The sequence below is a fragment of the Cottoperca gobio genome, chromosome 6, assembly GCF_900634415.1.
Source record: "Cottoperca gobio chromosome 6, fCotGob3.1, whole genome shotgun sequence".
Lineage (NCBI taxonomy): Eukaryota > Metazoa > Chordata > Actinopteri > Perciformes > Bovichtidae > Cottoperca > Cottoperca gobio.
Window position 1 is genome coordinate 23,122,566 of NC_041360.1, and position 25,563 is coordinate 23,148,128.

At 40.5% G+C, this 25,563-nt stretch overlaps 1 protein-coding gene across 1 annotated transcript in view; it reads left to right on the plus strand.

The window, feature by feature from the left end:
* Positions 1-25,563, plus strand: part of LOC115009616 (unconventional myosin-IXa-like) — a 111,399-nt gene that overhangs the window by 55,894 nt on the left and 29,942 nt on the right. The window contains 5 exon segments of the mRNA XM_029433747.1: positions 3,312-3,412; positions 3,802-3,928; positions 9,216-9,305; positions 16,169-16,285; positions 18,398-18,532. Coding sequence (XP_029289607.1) covers positions 3,312-3,412; positions 3,802-3,928; positions 9,216-9,305; positions 16,169-16,285; positions 18,398-18,532 — 570 coding nt within the window.

The following is a 25,563-nucleotide window of genomic DNA, read 5'->3' on the forward strand; positions in this document are numbered from 1 at the left end:
TCAGTGGGATATGTTGTGTGTGGTTAAGGGATTCAGTATCTCCTAATAGGAGATTGTGTTAGTTTGATTTTGCCGGCGAGCAAACACTAGACACGAGAGACGATTAGTATAAATACGACTCGTCTATTGGTCTTCCCTCTTGACTTTGGCTCTTTGTCGCCCACTTTTTTAAAAACTGTTCTCTTATCCAGGAAAGGGTTTCTGAGGACACGTATTGTGGATCCATTCATCCAGTTAAAGAACCTAAAATCTGTCTTTTGAGCATAACATACTCCCCTCTTGTGCTTAGAGAGGGGCTGGAACAAGCTGTCGTTTTGGATCCCAGTAGAAAGAACGTGTAGAAATGTATCCATACATGTTTTCAGTTTACTATCATCTGTAAATAAACATACTTATTTGCTTTCTTTCCAACAGTGAGATTAGCATTGATGCCTTGAATATGGAGCTACAGTCAGGATGTGTTTAGCCTAGCTTAGCATGACAGCTAGCCTTTATGCTAAGCTAGGCTAACCATGCACTGATTCCATATACTTGACGTGCACTGTCGTCATTCTTTACATTTTAAATCTGTTTTATTCAATTGTAGCCAATTTATATCTTTTATTTTATTGTTTTTCATTGAAAGGTGCAACATTATACAAATACTAAAGCCAAAGAAAGAGATTGTTATCGATCTTCTCATCAAAATGTTTCTCTTTCTCTCTCTCTCTCTCTCTCTCGCTCTCTCTCTCGCTCTCTCTCTCTCTCTCTCTCTCTGTCTCTCTCTCTCTCTCTCTCTCTCTCTCTCTCTCTCTCTCTCTCTCTCTCTGCACTCCTTTTTCCCTTGGCTCCTCTCCCTCATATTTTTCCTAACACAACCGTCCCGTCTCAGTGTCTGCTGACACACTGTCTCACTCAAGGGTCGGTCAGTGCGATGATGTCACCGTCTTGACAAACCCTCAAACACACACACACACAGACAGACAGACTCTCTCTCTCTCTCTCTCTCTCTCTCTCTCTCTCTCTCTCTCTCTCTCTCTCTCTCTCTCTCTCTCTCTCTCTCTCTCTCTCTCTCTCTCTCTCTCTCTCTCTCTCTCACACACATTTAGCAGCTCTTGACAGCTGTCTGAGCATCTGACCAGCCCTTTGGGCCTATTTAACCCATGACCTCTACCATTGGTCAATGTGCAGGAGGGAGGGGGGGGGCAGGCTGCAGTAAATAGTGACACCCAGTGCTTTAAACAGTGTGTGTGTGTGTATACAGATTCCAGATGCAACGTCTGGAGCCAAAAATAGAAGATAAACCAACAAGATTTTATAAAAGAAAGCAAGTATTTGACTAAAGATCCCAAAGACCAAACATTTTCTGGATGTTTGCATTTGATGTGTGCAGTCGGGTGTTTGGTTCTGGGCCTCTGCGGCTGCGGGGCTTTGTGCATTTTGTGCCTGTTTTGTTGTCTATGGTTTTTGGTCGTGTGGAATGTCGAGTGACGGGGTGGCATGCTGCTTTTGGCGCAACATGGACTGGGTGCCTTGACAACATAAATCATGATTAAGTCATGGTAAGTAAGCTTCGACTGGATGCACATAACTTTTACCTGGATGCATGAGCGATCCGTTAAAAAGCTCCATGTGCTGCGTCAGCTGGGCTCTTGACTTCACTCAGTTTGCTGTAAGCCTGCACCAGAATAGTTGCAACTGGCATAAAATTACAATTTGAAGTTGTGGGTGAGAAGTAAGAAGAACAGATTGTTTCCTAATCATCCCTCACTGCACTCGAGAAGTAACAACAGCTAAGGTTTTTGGTTTTCAACCAAAGTACTCCTTCACTCTTTATTTTCTCAACTTCCTTCGACGTATCACATTGTGCCGCTTGGCGCAGAGGTCTAACATACCCGGCAATTTGAAAACTGGCTTTTTCCCGGGGCTCGCCGTAGCTCGAAGCCTCAAAACCCCTTTTGTTGCAATTGGAGAAGCTCGCTGGAGAAATACGGCGATAGTTGGCTCTGCAGTTCCTGACAAGTTCTGAGCCAAAGGAAAACAATGGAGAAGCAGAGGAGTGTTGAATGTTAAAGCGTAGAAGAGGCAAAGCAGAGTGTGGATTATGGGTTCCTGTGTCTTCTCTCGCTGGCCGGTCGCTGTGGTATGTGCTAATTACAGCCTGAGAGAGGCTCGCTGTCGGAGCGGAGACATGCTGACCGACCGGAGGGCCTGAGGAGACACACACACACAATCACTGTGTGCATACACACATGCATACCTCCTTTACTATCACTGTAGGATAATAGTGTCTCCCACTTACACAGATATGCACTCTTGTGTTCACTGCGCGGGGTTTCCCCAGAATACATGTTAACAGAAGGGGCTGAAAAACATCGCAGTGAGCTGCTTTAACTAATCACTTGATAGCAGATGTAATATTTAATTGATTATTCAGTCATCTGCTGAGTCCGACTACATGACAACATTTAGTGACCCATTAAAGATGTTTGCTGTCTGACGAGCGAGTGTTGACGGGATTGAGTTGTGTGACTTGGACTCGCGTCATTAATCTGATTTATAACTCAACTTTGACTCCGGCACCGGTGATTCACGACTCCACTTGGACTTTGGCCTTTAGACTTGGAATGACTTGACATTCTCCCCAAGTTCAAAATGATGTTTATTATAAAGTATTCAAAGCGCGAGAAATCTACTCTTGATTTTCCTGTTCGTTGAATCTGAAAGCATTGAATGAAGACGTGGACGTCATCACAGGAACACCAAGACGCATGCTGAATTGCTTAGGACTCTTTTAGGACTTTGACTCGTCTCTGTTGGTTTTGACTTGATAGCCAAGACTTGAGATTTACTTGCGACTCACAAAACAATGACTTTGTTTTACCTTCGCTGTCCTCGAATAAAGAAGTTCTAAGTTGACTAACACTCAATGTTTTTGACTTTGAGATCTGAAAAACTGAGCAAAAATCGTGAAAAAATGTCTTTTCATTTATATATTTGATCATTTTCAGGTGCGATAACTTCCTGTGATGTTAGTGGAGGCCATCTTTGTGAAGCACATGTAATAATACTGTGGGAAACCCTGCTCAGTCACACACATACACACCCTCGTTATCTTGTGAAGGACACTTGTGCAGTAGATACACACACATTAGTTTCACCAAGTTGTCTCCATCTGTAGCAGAACAGTTTTGATCGTTATTAAGCAGGTTTAGTGAAGTTTATGTGTTTTATATTCATTACAAAATCCTTTGTGATGCTGATGTCTTTCTCTGTTCTCCTCTTTCTCTTTCTGTGTGTGTGTGTGTGTGTGTGTGTTCACCTGACACCAGCAGGACTCCTTCACAGTTGAAGGAGAGGATCTGAAACATGACTTCGAGCGTCTGCAGCTGGCGATGGAGATGGTCGGCTTTTTACCCACCACACGCAAACAGTAAGATGAGCTACGCGATGAGTACGACTGCTAGTTTATATAAATGATGACAGAAGCTCGGTCTGTTAGAATCAGTTTAAGGATTGTGTTAAGGAAACATTATCAGCTAAGTGGACTTAAAATAAGCTGAGCACGTGTGCCTTATGTTGTGGAGCAAACACACGTTCAATCTTTTCATCTGTCTCTCGGTAAGAAAGCAAATAAGCCTAATTCCCAGAATGTCCAACTATTATTTTTAAATCTTTCTAGTGTTTAGGAGATAAATCCACTGTGACAAGCCCCACAAGGTGTTCTGGTCAGTACAGGAACTCGTAAGTAAGACGGTACGTGAGTTGCCTGAAAATAGCGTAAATGTCTTAACAATAAGTGCCTTTCTTCTTTTCCTTCAGGATCTTCTCCCTGCTGTCAGCAATCCTCCACCTGGGAAACATCCGCTACAAGAAGAAGACCTACAGGGACGATTCCATCGACATCTGCAACCCAGAGGGCCTGCCCGTCGTCTCAGAGCTGCTGGAGGTGAGCGGCGGCGCCATGCAGCCATTAGTAACGTTCAACACATCTACACATGTTATGGAACTGTGGCTAAATGTAATTTAGCTTTAATAATAACCCAGTTTTCATCTGAAAATCCACAAGAAAAAGCCACGTATGACATGTCTGAGTCAGAAAACAAAGTGCTTTATGTCTTGCTGACTTCATGCAGAAATGCAATACTCTCAAATATTTGAAGGATAATAAAAATTAAGAATTGGAGCAGGGATTTACCGCAGGGCTTGTTTTTTCTCCCGAAATACTTTCTTTGCCATTTCTTCTCCCAACGTTATTCCATTACATGCCCACTGGAGATACTTAAAACTCCATGGACTTAGTGAACTTTAAAGAACAACTAGCACCCACTTAAGCGAACAAGTTTTCCTTTAGCTGTGTGTCTGAGAGTCATCGGAGTTCTTCATGCCACAATCGACCTCCCATATGTGGGAGAGCGGAGGACTCTCTGAGCACAGCTTGTGCTGACAGCGGAAGTTAAGAGGTGCTTCAGGTCCCAAAGAGCCGTCCGACCATCCAGTGCTTCCACAAAGTACTTTGTGTTGAGGCTATTTTCAGACCTCTTGAGCTGCCGTGCTGTTGGGTGGGCGAGCTTTCCCCACGAGGAACAGCAGGGCCTTGTTGTCTCAAATCACCTGCATGGTTATAAAGGATCATTTGTGAATCATACATGATTTACTCATCAAAAACCTTTTTGTTCTTTCATTTTGAGGTTTTCGGTCGGTTGGTTTCTTGGTCTTTTCAGCTGTAAACGTCACTTATAGATGCTTGTTGGATGGTCACGTCTTTGCTCAATACAATCTCTACTTGTCTGGTTTCAAAGCAGATTAGTTTGCTCACTTTGTCTCTGTAAATAAAGTTCAAATGAAGTTTAGCCCACATCTGGTTTCAACAACAATATTGTGGTCAGACTGTAGAAGTAAAACTGCCTCATAGACGGCAGTATCTCCGCGTTGTGGACAGTCTCATGCTGGTTCATTCATTTAAACATATGTGTATAACCTCTTTTTTGATGTATTTGTTATATTATTACACACTTAAAAACTGAAAAGCAGTTATTGTGGCTTTGATTTATGCATACTGTATATTTTCCTGAGCTCAATCTAGACAATGTAGTAATTACCCAACACACACTGATCAGTCTGGTCTGCAGGACAGCCTCAGACTCCACGTGCCACACGGCGCTTTCAAATGTATGAAGTTGTTCATTCTTGACACTGAGTGCAAACCACACACACACACTTACACACACTCATCAGTGTGCACTGTGAGGACAGCTCAAACATCCGCATGCTGTTCTGATTTACCTTGGGATTGAGGGATGGGGGCACTTCCCAGTCCCTGTTACAAACTGTAACGATTAGCCGGATGTGCTTGTTGAGTCGCTGACAAAACAATGTCCGAAGTGTGCCGGAGACTCCTGTCAACAGCACAGCGGGGATGTTATGACTGCGGAGGGCCGGCCAGGGTTCCCCTCTAACATCCAGACTGGTCTCTTTGACTCCTGAGGTCCAGAGGGCAGTGACGTGAGCGCAGCCACATGTTGGCCACATGCTCGGGGTTTAGTGTTTTAAGTTCAAGTTTATTTGGATGTCTGGTTGTTGGTGCAATAGCTATTTGTCCCCAGGGACGTATAAAACATTCGTAAAGGGAAGATGAAGAAGGAAGGAAAAGCAAAACACAGCTTAATGAAATCAAACAAACAGAGAGTCACATTGAAACAGCGATTTGAGGGCCGTCTGAACTCTTTCATTTGACAACATTCCTGCAGCGACGTAACGTGTCGGCGGTTCAAAAGAGGGGTCAACCAATGGGAAACCAGCGTTAGTTGACGTAAGGCGTTGAGTGGACGGGAAGATAATTAAACATATGCAATGGTTTTGTTTGTTGCATGTGTATTTCTTTGACAGTTGATGGTGAAAACATTGGGAAATTGGCCAAAAAGCTTAAACGTTGCCTTTGATTTAATTGTAACTTGACCCGTGCATTTACTAGTGGCTTTGAATTGGTATGTAATTGATGCTAAGAGAATGGCTGGATGTACAGACCAGACGGGCACCATCAGAAGTACTGAGCACTCACGTTTTATTGGTGATGCATGACTTTATTTTAAGAGAATTCGCTAAATGGCTGAAATGGGTTCTTGAGGTTTGTTAAATGCATTTTCGCGTGACTCATGCGAGACTGGAAAGCTCAGCTAAAGTGCACATGCTGCCTCTGAGTGAAGTCTTCATTTGCATGAATAACTAATGTTGGAATCCGTCCGTGCTTCACTTTGATATGTAAAACAGCATTGTAGACGGGATAGGATGTGAAATATTACTGCGGTACACTAATGTGAAGCACTGATTGGCACGATGTGTGGATTGATGAATGAATAGGAATGAAACTAGTCAGGACTTCCTGTTTCCTGTGGATGTGGAACTGGAGGAGGAAGTAGAGTTAGCAGGAGCTGATGGACGGCTGACAGGCGGGATCCTCTGAGCTGCAGACTCGAGTGATTTGAGCAAACCAGAAACATTCCTGTGCAAACTGGTAATCGGCCCAAAGAGAGTATCTTACTGTGACAACAAATCCCACTGAAGCCTGAATTTGTTGACATGTGTTTTAAATGTTTACTTTGTATTAAGTAAGTTTTGGTCAACAATATGGGAATATCTTTACCTTTTACTACTACTGGTTAGGTCACTATCTACCGCCGCATGAGGAAACACAATGTGATACGTTTAACACATTCAGTTGATGGTACTGATGAGCTGATTGTGTACACGATCATACCGAACGCCGCTGCTTAAAAAACACTAAAACGTGTCTTTTTGTTTGTAGCATTAGAGCAGAAGAAGGATTGATGTCCAAGTTCAAGCGTAGCTGCGTTTGGTGCATTACAGGAAAGCGTTGGTGTTTACGCTCAATGTTGGTGTTTGTTTTTACACACAAAGAAAAGAGAGAACAGCATCTGACCCCAAAACTAGTTGCTTACACACTTCTGTGTGTTATCGTATTAGAGCTGTGATCATAGACGCAGCAGCAAGCCTGTTACCAAGAGACTAATACATGGAAATGTACCGGCTAAAGACCAATCACCAGGCTGCAGAATAGGCTTTGCTCTTAGTCGAGGGATTACCAGGCAGTGTGAAATGAAGTCTGATTATGCCACCCCCCCCACACACACACACACACACACACACACGCACACTTGCACTCACACACCCACAGCCTTTCATTCCGTCTGTTTATGTCAAAGCCTTTACAAAGGAGCCAGTTGACAAAACTAGATCCATAATGGTATTAGCTTTAACACTCTTGCCTTTCGTACATGAAGACATCAGGCAATCACACAAAGACATGCTGTCGTATGTGTTCACACACACACACACACACACACACACACACACACACACACACACACACACACACACACACACACACACACACACACACACACACACACACACACACACACACACATACACACACACATACATACAAACACATACACGTGGTCTCAGCAGCAGCTGTTCGGCCCACTCCCATAATCCCTGTAGATGGAGGAGATGTGTGTGGTGACATCTGCTTCTCCCAGTGTGGCCCTGTCATCAATGGTTTGTCTGGGGCCAAGTTTAGAGTCTGTGCGAACTCGCCACATAGCATTGTACTGTACGTATGTGTGAGGGGGCACGGAGCAGTGTTTACGTGCTAATCTTGGCCAGCTGTGTTCGCTACAAGCAGCAGAGTTATTCTCAGCATCAGTTTAGGAGATTGTCAGGGATGAGTGATCCGGATTAAATCTTCTGTCATCATGGTAATGTATATTGTTTGGTACATTTTTTTTCGGGGAGTCAATTGAGAAGCCGCTTATAATGTAGAAGAAACGTAAACAGAAAGGAATGTTTGTCTTTAAATGCCAGATAATTTATGGGCTTCACCACGCTGATGCAAACATCTGCAACATTTGCAGCAATGATGTAATCCAGATGTTATTTAAGCAATATTGACCTTGGTTTGAACAACAAACTCTATATCTGTATAAACATCTATATGTCTATATCTATATATATGTATATATATATGTATATATATATATATGTCTATATATGTCTATATATATATATATATATATATATGTATGTCTATATATATATATATATATATATATATATATATATATATATATATATATATATATATATATATGTCTATATATATATATATATATATATATATATATGTCTATATATATATATATATATATATATGTCTATATATATATATATATATATATATATATATGTATGTCTATATATATATATATATATATATATATATATATATATATATATATATATATATATATATATATGTATATGTATGTCTATATATATATATATATGTATATGTATGTCTATATATATATATATATATATATATATATATATATATATATGTATGTCTATATATATATATATGTCTATATATATATATATATGTATATATGTCTATATATATATATATATATGTATATATGTCTATATATATATATGTCTATATATATATATATATATATATATATATATATATATATATATATATATATATATATATATATATATATATATGTATACACATATACACATATACACATATATCTGGTTTTGCTGTTTAAATTTGAACCTTTCCCTTTTTTTTTTTTATACGTCTCTTGCGAGTCCTCCAGCTTTATGGAAGTGCAATATTACATTTCTGGAGAACCCCTTTAATAAAAGTATGTCTTGACATCTTTGGACTGGAGCAGAGCTGCATGTTATTGTTCTTACTGTTCCCACGACTTCATCACTTTCAACTTTCATATAAAGTATATCCCAAAAACATTTCTCACAGCGTTCTGCAGCATAACTTTTCCTATGATCAGATCACCTGTGTAATGATTACGAGTTGTTTTTATTTTTTGTACTTTAATAGGTCACAACTTAAACAACACATCCCTCTAGCATGTGAGATCATCAGACCTTTCTGATGATCATCGTTAACACATTCAATCTCAACGGAAGCAAAATAAAACTCATCAAAACCTTTGTTTGAGTTTGAGGGGAGAATAAATAACAGACACAAAGAAGAAGTAACCAACTAAATAAAAAATATAAAAACAGAAAGACATACTCGTCTGCTGGCAATGTGAATATATTATACTCTTTATTAGTGTATTATTGACACCAAACCGTGATCTTGACCTCGTCCTTGTGTTTCTTTCCCTCTTCAGGTCAAAGAGGAGATGCTGCTGGAAGCGCTGACAACGAGGAAGACGGTGACTGTCGGAGAGAGGCTCATCGTACCCTACAAACTTGCTGAGGTGAGCTTTGTTAGTTATCACGACTTCCACATACAGCACCACATCAGAACCTCCCCACCTGAGTCTCACAGACGTTATCTTCTAAAGCTGATGACCTATCACTGGTAAACCCCCCATGAGCCGGTCTGGTCCCTTCCTGTGCCACCAGACTTTTTATTAAGCTTTTAAAAAGGACATTTTTAACATATTTTGCTCCTTATGGGCACAAAGGCCTGTGTGGTGGTGGTGGTATGAAGTGCGTCAGCTGTAAGGGAGATTCTGTGTTGGTGTGTGTGCATGCTGTGGAGCTTGTCTGTGGAGTTTTGTTGTGGTACTTCCCCCAGCCCCCACCGCTGCTCTTTCTCTGCAACTTCCTGTTTCGAGTCAAGGAAGAGGGCGACTTAACCCCGTCCATACAGCCCTCTGGACTCCAGGAGGCCTCAGTTGACCGAGATACACCCCTGTAACGTCTATCACAGTGCTTGTTGTTTTGTTTATCTCTCTGTCCCCAAAGCTTTTGATGGTTCAGCACATAATTGAATTTGGTCCAGCTCTCTGCTCTTGTCTGCAGGGCATTTTGTCTGTGGAAGAAAATGCAACACATAGATAGTCCGTTACGTTGCCCAGCTCCATCCACTGATCTGATCTACGGGTGAGTTTAGCCCGACTATGGTTGCTTTAGCCTTATCTTGAAAGGAGCGAGAGGCAAATGGATACAGAAAGACTTGGAGAGATTTAGGCAGTGACCTTTAGATGTCTGAAAGTCCCCCACTGACAGAAAAGGAAAAGATCAAGAGAAATATCTGGTTCTCAGCAGCTAAATGCTCCACCATGTTCAGCAGCTAGTAACTAACTTTGTCTGTTCTTGGTTTGGTCTCGGGCAGGTAGAGTGCGTTGGGTTTAAAGAGCTCTTTTGCTGAAAATAGTTGCCAGGTGCATCTTGAAACCTCAGTACGATGCAACAAATACACCTAGTCTTGTGATCCATCATTAATACAAAGAATATTAATTATAGCCGCTTTATGTTAAGCTTGCAGATAAAATGAGGTCAGGGATACCTACTGCATTTACCCACACATGTGTACCATGCATTCCCTAGCCACTAACCAACTCTAACACTAACCTAATTCTAACGTTAACCTTTAAGCCAAGTCTCAAACAGCCATTTGAAGAAGTGAGAACCGGCCAAAGTGTCCTCACTTTCCTTTAAAAGTCTATAAATGTCAATACATATGCAGCAGCCCACACACCCCACAGGAGCAGCGAAAGTGAAGCCCTGCCCTGAACTGACTGAAGAACCGTGGGAGCGAGTTCAGGCCACCTGTGGAATCCATAACGGGCCCGTTTCTTTACAAAGGAAATGTGGAGAAAAGAACCTGGCAAATGTTGCCGGTTCTTCTCAGAAAGTAATTCTTCCTACTTGGAGGAGAAAGGGTGAGAAAGTGTGCTAGGCAGCTGTCCCGTCCACCCACAGTTTAGCTGCGGAGCCTTTGGCGTGTGACCTGCTGAACCTCTGCAGAGTAGAGGAGCTGCTTTTTCCCAAACTTCAGCCAATAAGATCCCTACATTCACTGGATGAGCCCTGGTTGAGTCAGGTGTTATGAATTGCTTGGGTTTGTTTCCAGAGTAATAATGAGAGTAAACCTCTAAGGATGTCAGAATTTGGAGTTTGTTAATGTCTTTCAGTCTTGCTCAAAGACACTAAATAACAAAATACAACGTTTTAGTCTTGAATCCAGGCTTCACACATCCTCACATTAAAGAGCCATGTTTCTAATCAACGAGCCTCCCTGCTGCTTATGTTGTTAGATTGTGTTCAGGATATTAATGCAATTGCAAATCCCAGGATTGTTTTCTTTCCGTCTTTTATTTTACATTCACCTCAAATCACATATTGTGCACAGAAATAATTGAGGAAAGGTTTTTAACAGTAGTTTTGTTCGTATATATGAGAAGGAGAATCTGCTCTTTCCCCGTTAAAAGTCAATTTCCTAATGCTGCTGCTGATGAAGATAGAAGAAACTGGTACATTTATCACAAATAAATAATTACATTACAGGTCATTCAGCTCTTATCCAGAGCGACTTACAGTGAACTACCTACAGGGACAGTCTCCCTGGAGCAACTCAGGTTAAGTGACTTGCTCAGGGGCACAATGGTATTGAACTCACGACCTTCTGGTGTTGTATTTGGAAGCCTAACTACTAGACCACTAGGCCATCACCACCCAAATAATAAAATAATAAAATAAAAACACTCGTTTTTACTATCCCAGCTGTGCTTTGTTGTGCTAATTAGCGCATGTTAGCATGCTAGCACACTAAGCTAAGATGGTAAATATTTGCTTAACATTAGCATGTTAAAACATTCATTGTGAGCACATTGTCGGCTGTAGATTCTTGGTTTTGTTTTAAGCTCACTTTAACAACACTTCTTTCATTGATAACATGTATTGTAAAGTTTATTTCAGGCCTGGAGAAGTGAGAAAACATCAGAGACTATGATCGCACATGTGTGTCTGTGACGGTGTGTGCGTGTGACCCGGCCCACTTGTGTCAAGATAAGGCGCGACTTTGACATATTTGATGTGGCTTCTGATAATGCTGACTCCACCACTTCCTTCTTCCTGTTTAAAGACAGACATGTGGCAGGGGAAGTGAGGGGGAAGCAATGAGACCTCATTCATATTCTTTGCTTTCATGTACAAGGTTTCGTTGAAGCCTCGAGCCATAGTGAGAGCGTCCCATTGCTGAGGGATTATATATGTAATGTACACTGATAGGCAAAAACAGCAACTCCAGGAATACACATTAAAATCATATGCAGGTTGGCACATCGTTATGAAACATACGCACGCACACAAAACTCCCTTTTTGAGCAGTGTGAGCTCATGCTGGTGTTTCACACCTCCTGTGGTTTTCATGAGAAAGAGAAATGGAAGGAAAAGGAACAACAAGTTCTCCCCAGCAGAGTCTTATAATCACAAACACCAGCTAGCACCTGTTTAACAGCCAGGACTTTACAAAAGTCTCCGATAAAGTCCTGCTAATTATCTTTGTTTCCTGGGTGGCTCTCCAGTAAAACATCTTCTACGCATTTGCTTCCAGCCATGTTCCCTCCTCGTTACTAAATGCGGCGTCCCATTGTGGTGAATAATTAAATGACATGGCAAACACTGAGACAATTCATGCTCAGTGAGCGTGTCACATGTTCACATCTCCTCCGGCAATCCCCCGAGTTTCTGCTGAAGCATTTAAATTGTGATTCTTCTGATCGAACGTTGTATTATTCATAACAACCTTACATAACTTTTGTGAGATGCAGGGACGTCACAAGCCCGCGTGCTAAAAATACTGTAAACAATCAATAATGCAAGAGTGAGCGGCTTTTAAAATGCACAGTTTTGCTTCATCGCGGCTGCATGTGGCCTCAGCAGGCGGTGTGTCACCAAGGCCGGGTAATATTTACATTATGTATCGTTATATAACTGATGTAAGAGTTTTAGGTCCATTCCCGGTTTTTGTTCATTGTTTCAGGAAACTTTACACCAACTTCCTCTGGCAACTTTCCTTTGTCTGAAGTTGACAGTTAATGCTGCAGGCGATGTGTTAAGTTTTATCTTTATTTAACCAGGCAAATCAATTTGAAGAGTCAAGTCTGCAAAAGGTTTTGCTTGCTGTTTGTACTGACAGTTAAGAGATTCAAATCAATTCCAATGTTAGCGATAAGGGACATAATCCACAGGAATAAATTCCAAAGTTTAGCTGAAGCAAATTTAAGTGAGACAAATCACGTGTTCCTCTTAAACTCTTTATAAGACACAATTCAAACAGGGGATTTCAAACTAGAAACTCTGTAACTATGCAAGATATCTACTTGATTTGATTCACAGAGGCTGCCGAAGCCTCATATTAGCGTCAGAAGTGCATTACAGCATTATTTTAAGACCTCCTTACTTACAATAATACTCAAGAACAAATGCAAAGTATTGTTAATTGGAGTCAAAGCTAGAAACTGCAAAACGCTGCTTTTACATACAACAACAGTGTGTTAAATACTGAGTGTTGATAATCTGATTTCACAGCCTGGTGATCAGACTGAAGGGCCATTTTGTTTCACTTCATTCATTCTTGTACAGCTGTTTCGATTTCAACCACGCTTGTTGCCATTTGTCTATCGCTGTATTTCAAGAGGGCGAGGACATTTAATCTCAAACACCAGTTGTGCACAGATTACTTTAAAGCAGTTAATGTGTACTTCAGGGGATGGAGTCAAACTGTGGAATTCTGTGTTGTATAAATATCTTACAGTTCAAGAAAATGTATAAAGAAAGAATAATTAGAATTTATGAAATGGCAGGTAATCTGTTTCCTTAGTTCTTAGTCTTGATTCTTCTTGTTCTTATGTTACACTAAGTATTCAGTGTTAAGTAACTGATGTAGATGGCTATCTATGGAGGAAGATGGCGTCCCGTTTAATCGCACAGTATACGGCCCTACCTCGCTCTGATTTGATTTACTCCAACGTAAATAATCTTCACACCAGACCTATTTATTTGCTCAACAAATCTGAGATCCAGGCTGTATGTGTCTGGTATGTCAGTATTGATAGAGATGTCATGATGACGCAAAGTTCACTGGAGAGAAAAGCGAAGAAGAACGAAGAAATTCCAATTCCTTAGAGAGAAGACGAGGAGAAGATGTTAGAAACTGATTTACATTCAGATTTAGTCCATAGCATCCCAAGGAGCAGTTTGGATGGATGGTGATGCTTTACGTAAACTATGCACGATTACACATTTGGTGTGAAACCAGACTCCTTTTCTGACAACCAGCTTCACAGGAGTAAAACCAAACATCCTCTTGTTCTCACTCGCGTCTGTATCTGACATATAGACACCGACCAGAGGTCAACCACTGAAGTGTTGATGAAGTCGAGTAGTATTTCTTCCTCCACATTTAGAAAGAGGCAGTGTGTTTCTGTGTTATTTCACTCACCAGAAGGCACCACAAAGTGTCACCCCTCGTTTCCTGTTTGTTTTCAATCTTCAAACAAAGTTAAATCCACTCTGATTGGATTACACTGAGTTTTTTCAAATTAGGCTCTCTGTTTTAATGCACAGCTATTTATGGGGTTCCTGCCATGAACATGTTTGACCTAGTCGAAGCAGATTTAGTCTTGTTCCACTCACCATTACAATCATAACACTGTTTGCTGCCAAATACCGTGCTCTGGTGTCCAAGTCTCCATTTAAGTCTGCTTATGTTAGCTTAGCATGCCTTTCATCATGTCTAAGGAGAGAGCATAGTTGCTCTTTGGCTTGTTGAGGCCTAATAATGGCCGCTCTTGGCAGCGTTGTTTTTATGGATCAAAAAAGCAATCCATAAAAAGAGTTGTCCAAATACTGATCTGCAGGTCTGGAGGCACTTAAGGATCTGGCCCCTGACTGAAAACACCTAAAATATTACAGCACTTTGCAAAGGCTCCCGAACATAAGAATAGTAAGTCAGAGTTGTGAGCAGCGTGGGAGCTTTAACACAGGCTGATTATAGTAGTATATATAAGTGGCTGTTAAACCTCTATTAATTTATTAATAACAGCAGCCTGGCCTTTCCCATCTATAAATTACAGTTGCTTAGTTGTTATCAGACTGTTAGCATTGATGGTACTTGAGCTAACAGGTACTGTTGTCCCAATGAACCTCCTGTGAGAGAGATTCATGCTAGCTGATGTTGGTGCTACACTACTGTTGTTATAATATACGAAACAAAATGTAGGTTTATGGATGTTGGTTAGTTGTTGTTTGATTAGAAGATAAGATGAGAAGATTAATACCATTCTCATGGCTGTAATGTTATGATGAATATGAACAAAGAGCCAGCTGTTGATTAGCTTAGCTTAGCTTAGCTTAAAGAGTGGAAGCAGGGGGAAACGGCTTACCTGGCTTTGTCCAAAGGTAAAAAACAACACATGCCCCTAAGCTAACTCTCCATAAAACCACCTACAAGTTGTTGTTTTTATACATCTGTTTTAAATTAAATCGAAAGGAACAAAATCCTATCAATTAATCTGTTTCCCTTTTAGCCAATAAAATGTCAGAAAACAGGAAGAAAATTGTTTTCAAATCGCTTGTTTATTCCGACCAAGAATTTACTCCAATAACAATTGTTCCTAATAAATGACTCAAACATATCGTTGCCGATCAACTGATTGAATATTTCTATCAGCAATTCTGCAAAACTAGAATCTATAGTGCCCCTGTTCAAATAATTGACAGTGTCATTTGATTCAAAACACTATCAATCGATTTATTGTTCACCACAGCATCTCTAAACCAGCTCTGCTTCTCCTTGAGGTTTCTGGATCTTTTCGTTCCCTCAGTGAGTCCCAACAGATGACTCAGCTACTCCCTGTGAGAGCAGTTCATTAGACCTCTTCTCGGCTCATTTCACATGTTTAATATGACACTGATCCAGTTCCAGAGAGAAGACAGGGAACAATAAAGTTGGCAGGTTTCTGTCATACAGTGGCCATGCTGCAGAGGGACTTTGCGTTACGCCGTTGAAGAAAAAGAGAAACAACACAAAGTCAAAGAATAGGTTAACAAAAGAAAGGAAATGTTTTACTGGTTGCATAAGTGTTCCCTCTGTATTCATTTACCACTTGCTGGCCACCACAGCAAGACTGCCACCACTGGGAAATGAAAATACTGCACTTCAGTAAAGCTGAGAGGGAGAGTCATATAAAAGTATTGGCTCCTGTTCCAGATTTAGAAATCCATAAGTTTCTGATTAGGATGAAACTGAAACGGTGTGTGTGTGTGTGTGTGTGTGTGTGTGTGTGTGTGTGTGTGTGTGTGTGTGTGTGTGTGTGTGTGTGTGTAGGCAGGCACGGTGAGGGACTCCATGGCCAAGTCCCTGTACAGCGCGCTGTTTGACTGGATTGTGTTCAGGACCAACCATGCTCTGCTAAACAACAAGGACCTGGAGGACAGTTCAAAGGTAGGAATGAAAAGATTCACACACACACACACACACACACACGCACACACACGCGCACACACACACACACACACACACTGTTCAGAAGATGTGTGTAATAGTTAAATTCAACGTACACAGTGCTCACAACATAGAAACAAATGCACTTTAAAACTACGTATAATAAAACAAAACAAAAATATCAATGTGCAGTATATCAAAAAAATGTAAGATAATATAAGTGTATTACAGAATAAACCACAGGTGTAAATAATGAAGTTAATACTTTATATATTTACTACTGTACTGTGTATCTGCGCTCCCTGATTGATTACACCTGTGTCTTTCCTGCTATGACAGGTCAACATTTAAAATGAATGACATTATTCTGATGGAGATGAAGTTTATATACACATTTATTTATATACTTTAAATGTTATACAATACAAGAAATTAGCAAAAGAAAAAGGTTTCTAGCAACATGCACAGCTGTACTACACAGTTTTAAACAGTTAAGGACCAAAAATATAAGAAATAGTGTTTTAATAACGCTGTAAAGGAAGGTGAACATTTTAAGTATATAATATTTAAAAACAAAACACGTTATTATTCAAAAGATTCAGCATTCTTATCTTTTTTAGCCATTAATTTCTGGCTTTTTTTGCCTGTATTAGATGGGTTAGATAGAGTGTAAAGGGGATGACCTGCAGCAACAGGCAGATTCAAACCTGCTGCGTTAAGGACTCAGCCAAATCCATCGGTTTTAGAGAAATGTCTGGAACAGTGGGGGCCCTTTGAGAGCCGATGGGGTTAAGTTATCACGATATCACATTTTCACTGCATGATTATCAAGGACAAAATAACTCACAATAACGCTACTATAGCAATATCTATATAAAATAATAATAATAATGCCATCAGTCACATTCATCTTTTCATCTTCAACTTTTGATGTGAATTTCTTTTTTGGAAGGTGAATTACACTCATATGTGTGTGGGTCGGTTGGGGAGGGAGACAAAACGAGAACGGAAAAAGAAACTGAAGTAATTTAAGAGACGCTGGATTATTTACACGACAGTATCATGTATTTTAATTTAATTTTTTATATCCCTGTAATCGCCAACACTGGTATATGTCAACCAATATTGAAAGACTTTCCAAAATGTGCAATATTTACCTCCTAACATACACCCCTTCGTCCACGTCCTCCTTTTGTTCTGTTGTCTGACTCATGCTCTCCATCCTTCTGCTGTCTGTCTGTCTGTCTGTCAAGACGTGATACCCTGCTCTCTGGCTTCCTCCACTCCCAGAGGCAGGGAGTGGTGTGATATGAAAATTCCACTGTGTCTGTGTGTATACATGTGTGTGTGTGTGTGTGTGTGTTGGAGTGGCAGCTGGCAAGTCAAACCCTGTGGGGGCATCTAAAGGATTAGAAAACTGTGTGTGTGTGTGTGTGTGTGTGTGTGTGTGTGTGTGTGTGTGTGTGTGTGTGTGTGTGTGTGTGTGTGTGTGTGTGTGTGTGTGTGTGTGTGTGTGTGTGTGTGTGTGTGTGTGTGTGTGTGTGCGCCAAGAACATTTGGGCAGATGGCATCAAGTTCCCCTCAGCTCAGTTTACCCCCTGCGGCCCTCTACTGTGTCTGTGTGTGTGTGTGTCTCCCTTGGCACTGACATCATCTGTGTTTGTGTGTGTGTTTGTCCTCTCTCGGTGCTGTCAGGGGGTCGATGAGGTTGCACTTTCTGTCAAGGTCGTTGTTCTGTTCTTGTGTACAGATAAGAGTGTATTTATGTGTGTGCTCTTGTATGTTTTAAAGCAATTTGGCCTTTCAGAGAGAAATAAAATACTGCTAAATAAAATGTAATTGGAAATAGCTTTCACAGTCCATTTCATAATTAAAGGCCGCCTCCGTCAGATGGTGCATGTAAAAGATATATGATGTCATGAATCTTATTGACACCCAGGGGGCAACTGGGTTACCGGAGCTGCAAAGAATGAGGTATAACAAAGAAAGACAATACAAATATTTCTAAATAATTAAGAATCTTTACTGATGTTACACTGTTGCTAGAGGATGTTTTTTTCATATCCTGATCCTATAAATGTGTAAATCTGAGCTGTCTTTCTTTTCCACCAGATTCTGTCGATAGGAGTTCTGGACATCTTTGGCTTTGAGGATTATGAGAACAACAGCTTTGAACAGTTCTGCATCAACTTCGCCAACGAGCGACTGCAGCACTACTTCAACCAACACATCTTCAAATTAGAGCAGGTAGAGTGTTATTATCTACTCTTACTCTAGTCTTACTCTACTGTACTCTTACTCTACTCTTACTCTACTGTACTCTTACTCTACTGTACTCTTACTCTACTCTTACTCTACTCTACTCTACTCTTACTCTACTGTACTCTTACTCTACTCTACTCTTACTCTACTGTACTCTTACTCTACTCTTACTCTACTGTACTCTTACTCTACTCTTACTCTACTCTTACTCTACTCTTACTATACTGTACTCTTACTCTACTCTACTCTTACTCTACTGTACTCTTACTCTACTCTTACTCTACTCTTACTTCTACTGTACTCTTACTCTACTCTTACTCTACTCTTACTCTACTCTTACTATACTGTACTCTTACTCTAGTCTTACTCTTACTCTACTCTTACTCTACTCTTACTCTTACTCTACTCTTACTCTACTCTTACTATACTGTACTCTTACTCTACTGTACTCTTACTCTACTCTTACTCTACTGTACTGTACTCTTACTCTACTGTACTCTTACTCTACTCTACCTCTACTCTTACTCTACTCTTACTCTACTCTTACTCTACTGTACTCTTACTCTACTCTACTCTTACTCTACTCTTACTCTACTCTTACTCTACTCTTACTCTACTGTACTCTTACTCTAGTCTTACTCTACTGTACTCTTACTCTACTCTTACTCTACTCTTACTCTACTCTACTCTTACTCTACTCTACTCTACTACCTTACTCTACTCTACTCTTACTCTACTCTTACTCTACTCTACTCTACTCTTACTCTACTCTTACTCTACTCTACTCTACTCTACTCTACTCTACTCTACTCTTACTCTACTCTACTCTACTCTTACTCTACTCTACTCTACTCTACTCTACTCTACTCTACTCTACTCTTACTCTACTCTACTCTTACTCTACTCTACTCTTACTCTACTCTACTCTACTCTACTCTACTCTACTCTACTCTACTCTTACTCTACTCTTACTCTACTCTTACTCTACTCTACTCTTACTCTACTCTACTCTACTCTACTCTTACTCTACTCTACTCTACTCTACTCTTACTCTTACTCTACTCTACTCTACTCTTACTCTACTCTTACTCTACTCTACTCTACTCTACTCTACTCTACTCTTACTCTACTCTACCTACTCTACTCTACTCTTACTCTACTCTACTCTACTCTTACTCTACTCTACTCTACTCTTACTCTACTCTACTCTACTCTTACTCTACTCTTACTCTACTCTACTCTACTCTTACTCTACTCTACTCTTACTCTACTCTTACTCTTACTCTACTCTACCTTACTCTACTCTACTCTACTCTATCTACTCTACTCTACTCTTACTCTTACTCGTAATCTACTCTTAATACTCTACTCTTACTCTACTCTACTCTACTCTTACTCTACTCTACTCTTACTCTTACTCTACTCTTACTCTACTCTTACTCTACTCTACTCTACTCTACTCTTACTCTACTCTTACTCTACTCTACGCTACTCTACTTCTACGCTACTCTACTCTTACTCTACTCTTACTCTACTCTACTATACTCTACTCTACTCTACTCTTACTCTTACTCTACTCTACTCTTACTCTACTACTCTACTCTACTCTACTCTTACTCTACTCTACTCTTACTCTTACTCTACTCTACTCTTACTCTACTCTACTCTTACTCTACTCTACTCTACTCTTACTCTACTCTACTCTACTCTACTCTTACTCTACTCTTACTCGACTCTTACTCTACTCTACTCCTTACTCTACTCTTACTCTACTCTTACTCTACTCTTACTCTACTCTTACTCTACTCTTACTCTACTCTACTCTTACTCTACTCTTACTCTACTCTTACTCTACTCTTACTCTACTCTACTCTTACTCTACTCTTACTCTACTCTACTACTCTTACTCTACTCTACTCTTACTCTACTCTACTCTACTCTTACTCTACTCTACTCTTACTCTACTCTACTCTACTCTACTCTACTCTACTCTACTCTTACTCTACTCTACTCTTACTCTACTCTTACTCTTACTCTACTCTACTCTACTCTTACTCTACTCTACTCTACTCTTACTCTACTCTTACTCTACTGTACTCCTACTGTACTCTTACTCTACTCTTACTCTACTCTTACTCCACTCTTAGTCTACTCTACTCTTACTCTACTCTACTCTTACTCTTACTCTACTCTTACTCTACTGTACTCTTACTCTACTGTACTCCTACTGTACTCTTACTCTACTCTTACTCTACTCTTACTCCACTCTTAGTCTACTCTACTCAACTCTACTCTTACTCTTACTGTACTCTTACTCTACTCTTACTCTACTGTACTCTTACTCTACTCTACTCTTACTCTACTCTTACTCTATTGTACTTTACTCTCCTCTCGAGGCCATTTCGCCCATTTCTTGCCATCCAGACGATGGTTATTGTTGCCGCTGCTGATAACACGTCATTGCCTTTTTGTGTTTTACTGCCTCTATGACGACGTTAACAACACTGAAACATTCACACATGATCTTCTACTGTGTGTGTTGTTGCCATAGTGCCGACAGACGTCACATTATTGTTGCTGTTACACATTCTTCAAAAATGCTTTTGATTGAGTGAACTGATGGAGAGATGAATAGAGTCCGGACTCACGGCAGTGATGTTCACTGGAGAGCTCTGAATGCACCGCAGTACGGTTTGACACACTATGAGAGAGGAGCTGCTTTTGTAATGCTGTCCATGTGTTCACACATCTTAGTTGTTTAGTCTCAACCTGTGGCATGTTCTGCTTTAATAAACACACTTTCTATAAAGGCTGAAGAGAGAAGTTAGCCTGGAGGCAATGAAGAGTGTTGGATAGTGATTACAAATAAGAGACTAATAAGAGTTTTACCAAAAGTATTCCAAAAATAAACTACAATAACAAATAATTGTACTATATTTCTATATATTATACTTTATTACTGGGCCATTCTACCTAATCAGGCCCTGAAAGTTTGAGTGGATATGACAGAGTTCAATCATGGAAAATGATCAGTGAAGTTGGTCTTTCTAGCTTTTCAATGAGAAAATTAAACTTTACTCCATCGCTGCTATGTACTTTGTGATTAAGGCTTCAAAATGACTTCTCTTTGTGGCCACTGTGCCCTTTCAACCTGCCATATTGCATAAAGTTTTCTTCCTGACAATCACTGCCTGTAGATAACTCTCCTTACCAACCCTCAACGATACTCTGGTATCTTCATTCTGAGGGGTCAACCCTATAATATACGGTTATTGTAGCTCTGAATATAAGAAACTTCTTAGTAGGAAAGTGGTCTCACGCACTGCAATTTTCCCGTTTTGCCTTCAATCCTAATCATGGCGTGGTTGTTTATAACACATGGCTGTAAGAGGAGAAACACTATAATACACAACTCTGTAGTCTTTCCTTTAGCTCAGTGGCACCAGACTGTGTCAAACCTTTCACTTATGCAAGCAAATTAAATATTCCCTCGTACTGTATGACAGCCACGTTCCCCCGGACATTACAGCACGCAGCTGTAATTATGTAGCTAGGTGAAGTTAGCACGCACGTCCATTAAAATGAGAAGTCAGAGGAAAAAATGCTGAATGACCAGAAGAAGTGGACTGCATGTGCATGTCTCCTGACGGCTGCTAACACCGTCAACTTTGAGCTTTTTCTACATCTTCTCTGACTGAGTTTGATTTATTTCTGCCTCTGAATGACCTCAGTCATTTCATCACTCCTCTTAATAACAGCTGTGCTGACAGACTTTATCGCCCACTCTATTACTGAACCACTAATCCCTGACCAGCTATATTATGCAGTCATTATGCTCATTTATTCACATGCCACTTAATATTCAGTGTGCATGTTTTATTTATTTTTTCCAACTCGTATCCATAGAGCAAGCGGGAGAGCAGTGGGAAAGAAAAGAGCGACAGAGGCATTGTGAGGGAGATAATGAGTCAATCAGTCGGGTAGTGTGTCACAGAAGCTGTCGGCTCTCGTCTCCGTCGTACTGAGCTGTGATTGGCCGTGGCAACGTAGCGGGCGGGCCAATCGCTGAAGGCAGAATTAGGAGAACAGAGTGAAAGAAAAAGAGCAGTGTTTCAGTAAACGAGCGCAATAACATCCCTTCACCCTCGATGAAGATCATAGACTGTCGATGCTCTAATGATTCTGTTATCTGTTTCTGACAGATAGCCCTCAGGGTCTACACACACACACACACACACACACACACACACACACACACACACACACACACACACACTGCAGGATGTAACATGTGCTAGCAAACAGGTTGTGTTACTGTAAATGAAGAATTGATGATTAAGCACTCTGTGGTTTCCATTTAATTTGAGATTTCCCGCTGCTGAAGCTGATGGTCATACAAGGACAAAGTGAAAATTAAATAAATAACTAAAATAACTTTCAAAGCTTTAAGAAAATACTTAAAATATATATACTCAGAAATTGAGCACAGCTACTTAGATTAAGGTAGTAAAGTTATTTTATGATTCATTCATAAAAATATAGAACTGTAATTACAGTCCCATTAGTCTAAACAATACTGATTATAAAACTTAGGAAATAAACAAATAGAAAGGCTCGGACTTTGATTTGACTCGAATATACAAGTTATAGTTTTCCCAAAATGCATCATGCTCAATAGAAACCCGATGTAATTGTCTATATATTTTAACAAACATATAAAAGTCCTATAGGTTGTGTAAACTGTTTAATGTTGGTGGTCAGGTGTTCCTCCTCTGCTGTCTCTGTTTTGATTGAACCTTTCGCTCGAAGGTTGTTTCTTTCCTGTGTTATGTTCAACTAATAAGTGTCAAAGTGCCGCTGAGACGCTCGCAGGACAGAGCGGTGCCCGATATTGTTTCAGGAGCGTTCACGTTTATTATCCTGTAATCACTGGGGTCCTCCAGAGCTTTGGCTCTCTGCCTTTCACAGGACAGTTGAGGCGCTGAGCTCGGAGGCAGGTCGGTAGAACTTCCTGATCGAGGGTTGCCAGATCTCTACTGATTTTGTTTAAATAAAGTTGTGCAGTTCACGCCACAGGTCCCCTCGACCCTCTACGTCATGAGGGGAGAAAGAAATGTGTTTAACTAAAGAGGAGCAACTTTCTCATCTTCGCTTCCACGTTTAACTATCAGAAATGAGTTGGAGAAAACACAAGTTCACCAATCACAGTTCTCGCACATCAGTCGTGGTGTGTATCTACAGGTACATCCAGCTGAAGGTGTCGATCTGATTAAAACATTTTTTAATTGTATAAGCGTGAACCGCTGTTTTTTATTTGTCCGTCATTCTGACTTTAAAAGGTTATCTTCTATCGGGGATTTTCCTCTTCTCCTTCCTCCGGGCTTCACTCCCCTCCAACCAATCAGTTGGTCTTATCAGCAGCGTGTGTGTTTACCTTGGGAACAGCAGCCAAAGCTAATAGGACCACAGCAACCTCAACCCTCAGTGTGTGTGTGTGTGTGTGTGCGCTTGTGTGTGTGTGTGTGCGTGTGACTCTTGAATCCAGTGTTTACACTCAACATGCCAATTGGTGCTTAATTTCTTTTCTGTGTGAGGACGGTATATTAAAGTAAGAAAACACATGACTGCCACCGCCTTAGGCAAACACAGTGTCATGTTGAGATATCGTAGAGAAATAATAAACATGTGGCCAGGTTGAGAGAAAGGGAGGCTCCTGGAGAAGTAAGGATGTTTAATAGGAACATCCAGTTTGCACCTTTTTAATGTGCTCTTTATTATATTAATGTTCAAACTGAGCAGCGGCAGTAAATTCTTCGTAGATGGGTAAAGCGAAGTTGAGTCACTCAGAGTTTATTGCCCACACAGCGAGCATGTCTCCTTCTTGTCTCCAGCTCTCATGATTGCACCGCTGTTCCTCCTCTCTGCTCAATAAAAACCCTCTGCTGTCATAACAAGAGAGAAGGGTGCAGAGGGAGAAATATAAAGAAAGAAGAGACCGAGAGAAAGCAACTCCAACACAGAGAGGACTAATAGATGGAGCGACGGCCGCAGATTCTGAGCGACCTCATCGACCGCAACAGAGCTCGCTGCTTTGTTCAGCACGGCCGGACGTCTCCGAGCTTTTATTAATCGCAGATCGGTTTTGGCTTGGAGATGTTTTACATCTGGGTCCCAATATCTGTCATGTCTTTCTCTATTTATTATTATTTGTAGTCAGTGGACACTTTTAAGGATCAGTTCACCTCATTTTTATTAAAGTAAAAGTATCGATACCACAGTGTAGAAGTACTCGGTATGCAAACTCATAATGTACACAAGTATTAGCATCAAAATATACTTAAAGTACTTAAAGTAAAAGTACTCATTTTGCGTAATGGTCCCTTAAGAATTGAGTTATAGTATTGGATTATAAGCATCACTTTATTGTTGTAGCTGGTAAAGCACTTGTAATAATGCATCATGATTTATTTCTTAAATATATTTTGTATTAATAATCTGAATCTGCAACATAAGTAAAATATTTGCCTCGATATTGTAGTGAAAGTACCTCAAAGTTGTACTTAAATCTATTTTACAGAAAGCCTCAATAGAAACAAGTGTCAGTATTTTGTATTTATGGTCTTCCAGTTTTCTGGCGAGCTCTGGCTTCATGTTTGTGCTCTTTGCTGACACAACAGATGAAGATGTGACGCGTGTTGTTATTCTCTGCTGTCTCCTCTGTTGGCTCAGAGAAGTCAGACCTCTATCTGCTGCAGTGTTTTTGATTTAATGTCTCCATTCTCTGTAAACTCCACTCGTCTGCCCTCCGGGTCCAGAGCACTGCTGCTCTTTCCACATTGGACCAGAGTTGCATTCACTTGCCGTTCTCATTGTACACCAGTGGTGCATCTGTCCTGCTGTGAAAACAGCCGCGCAGCGACGCTCTGGAGCCCACACACATCAGAGGAGCAAGAGTTATGAGTTTAGAGAGGATGAAGTGATAAATAAAATATAGTACATTATTAAATACCTGCCCA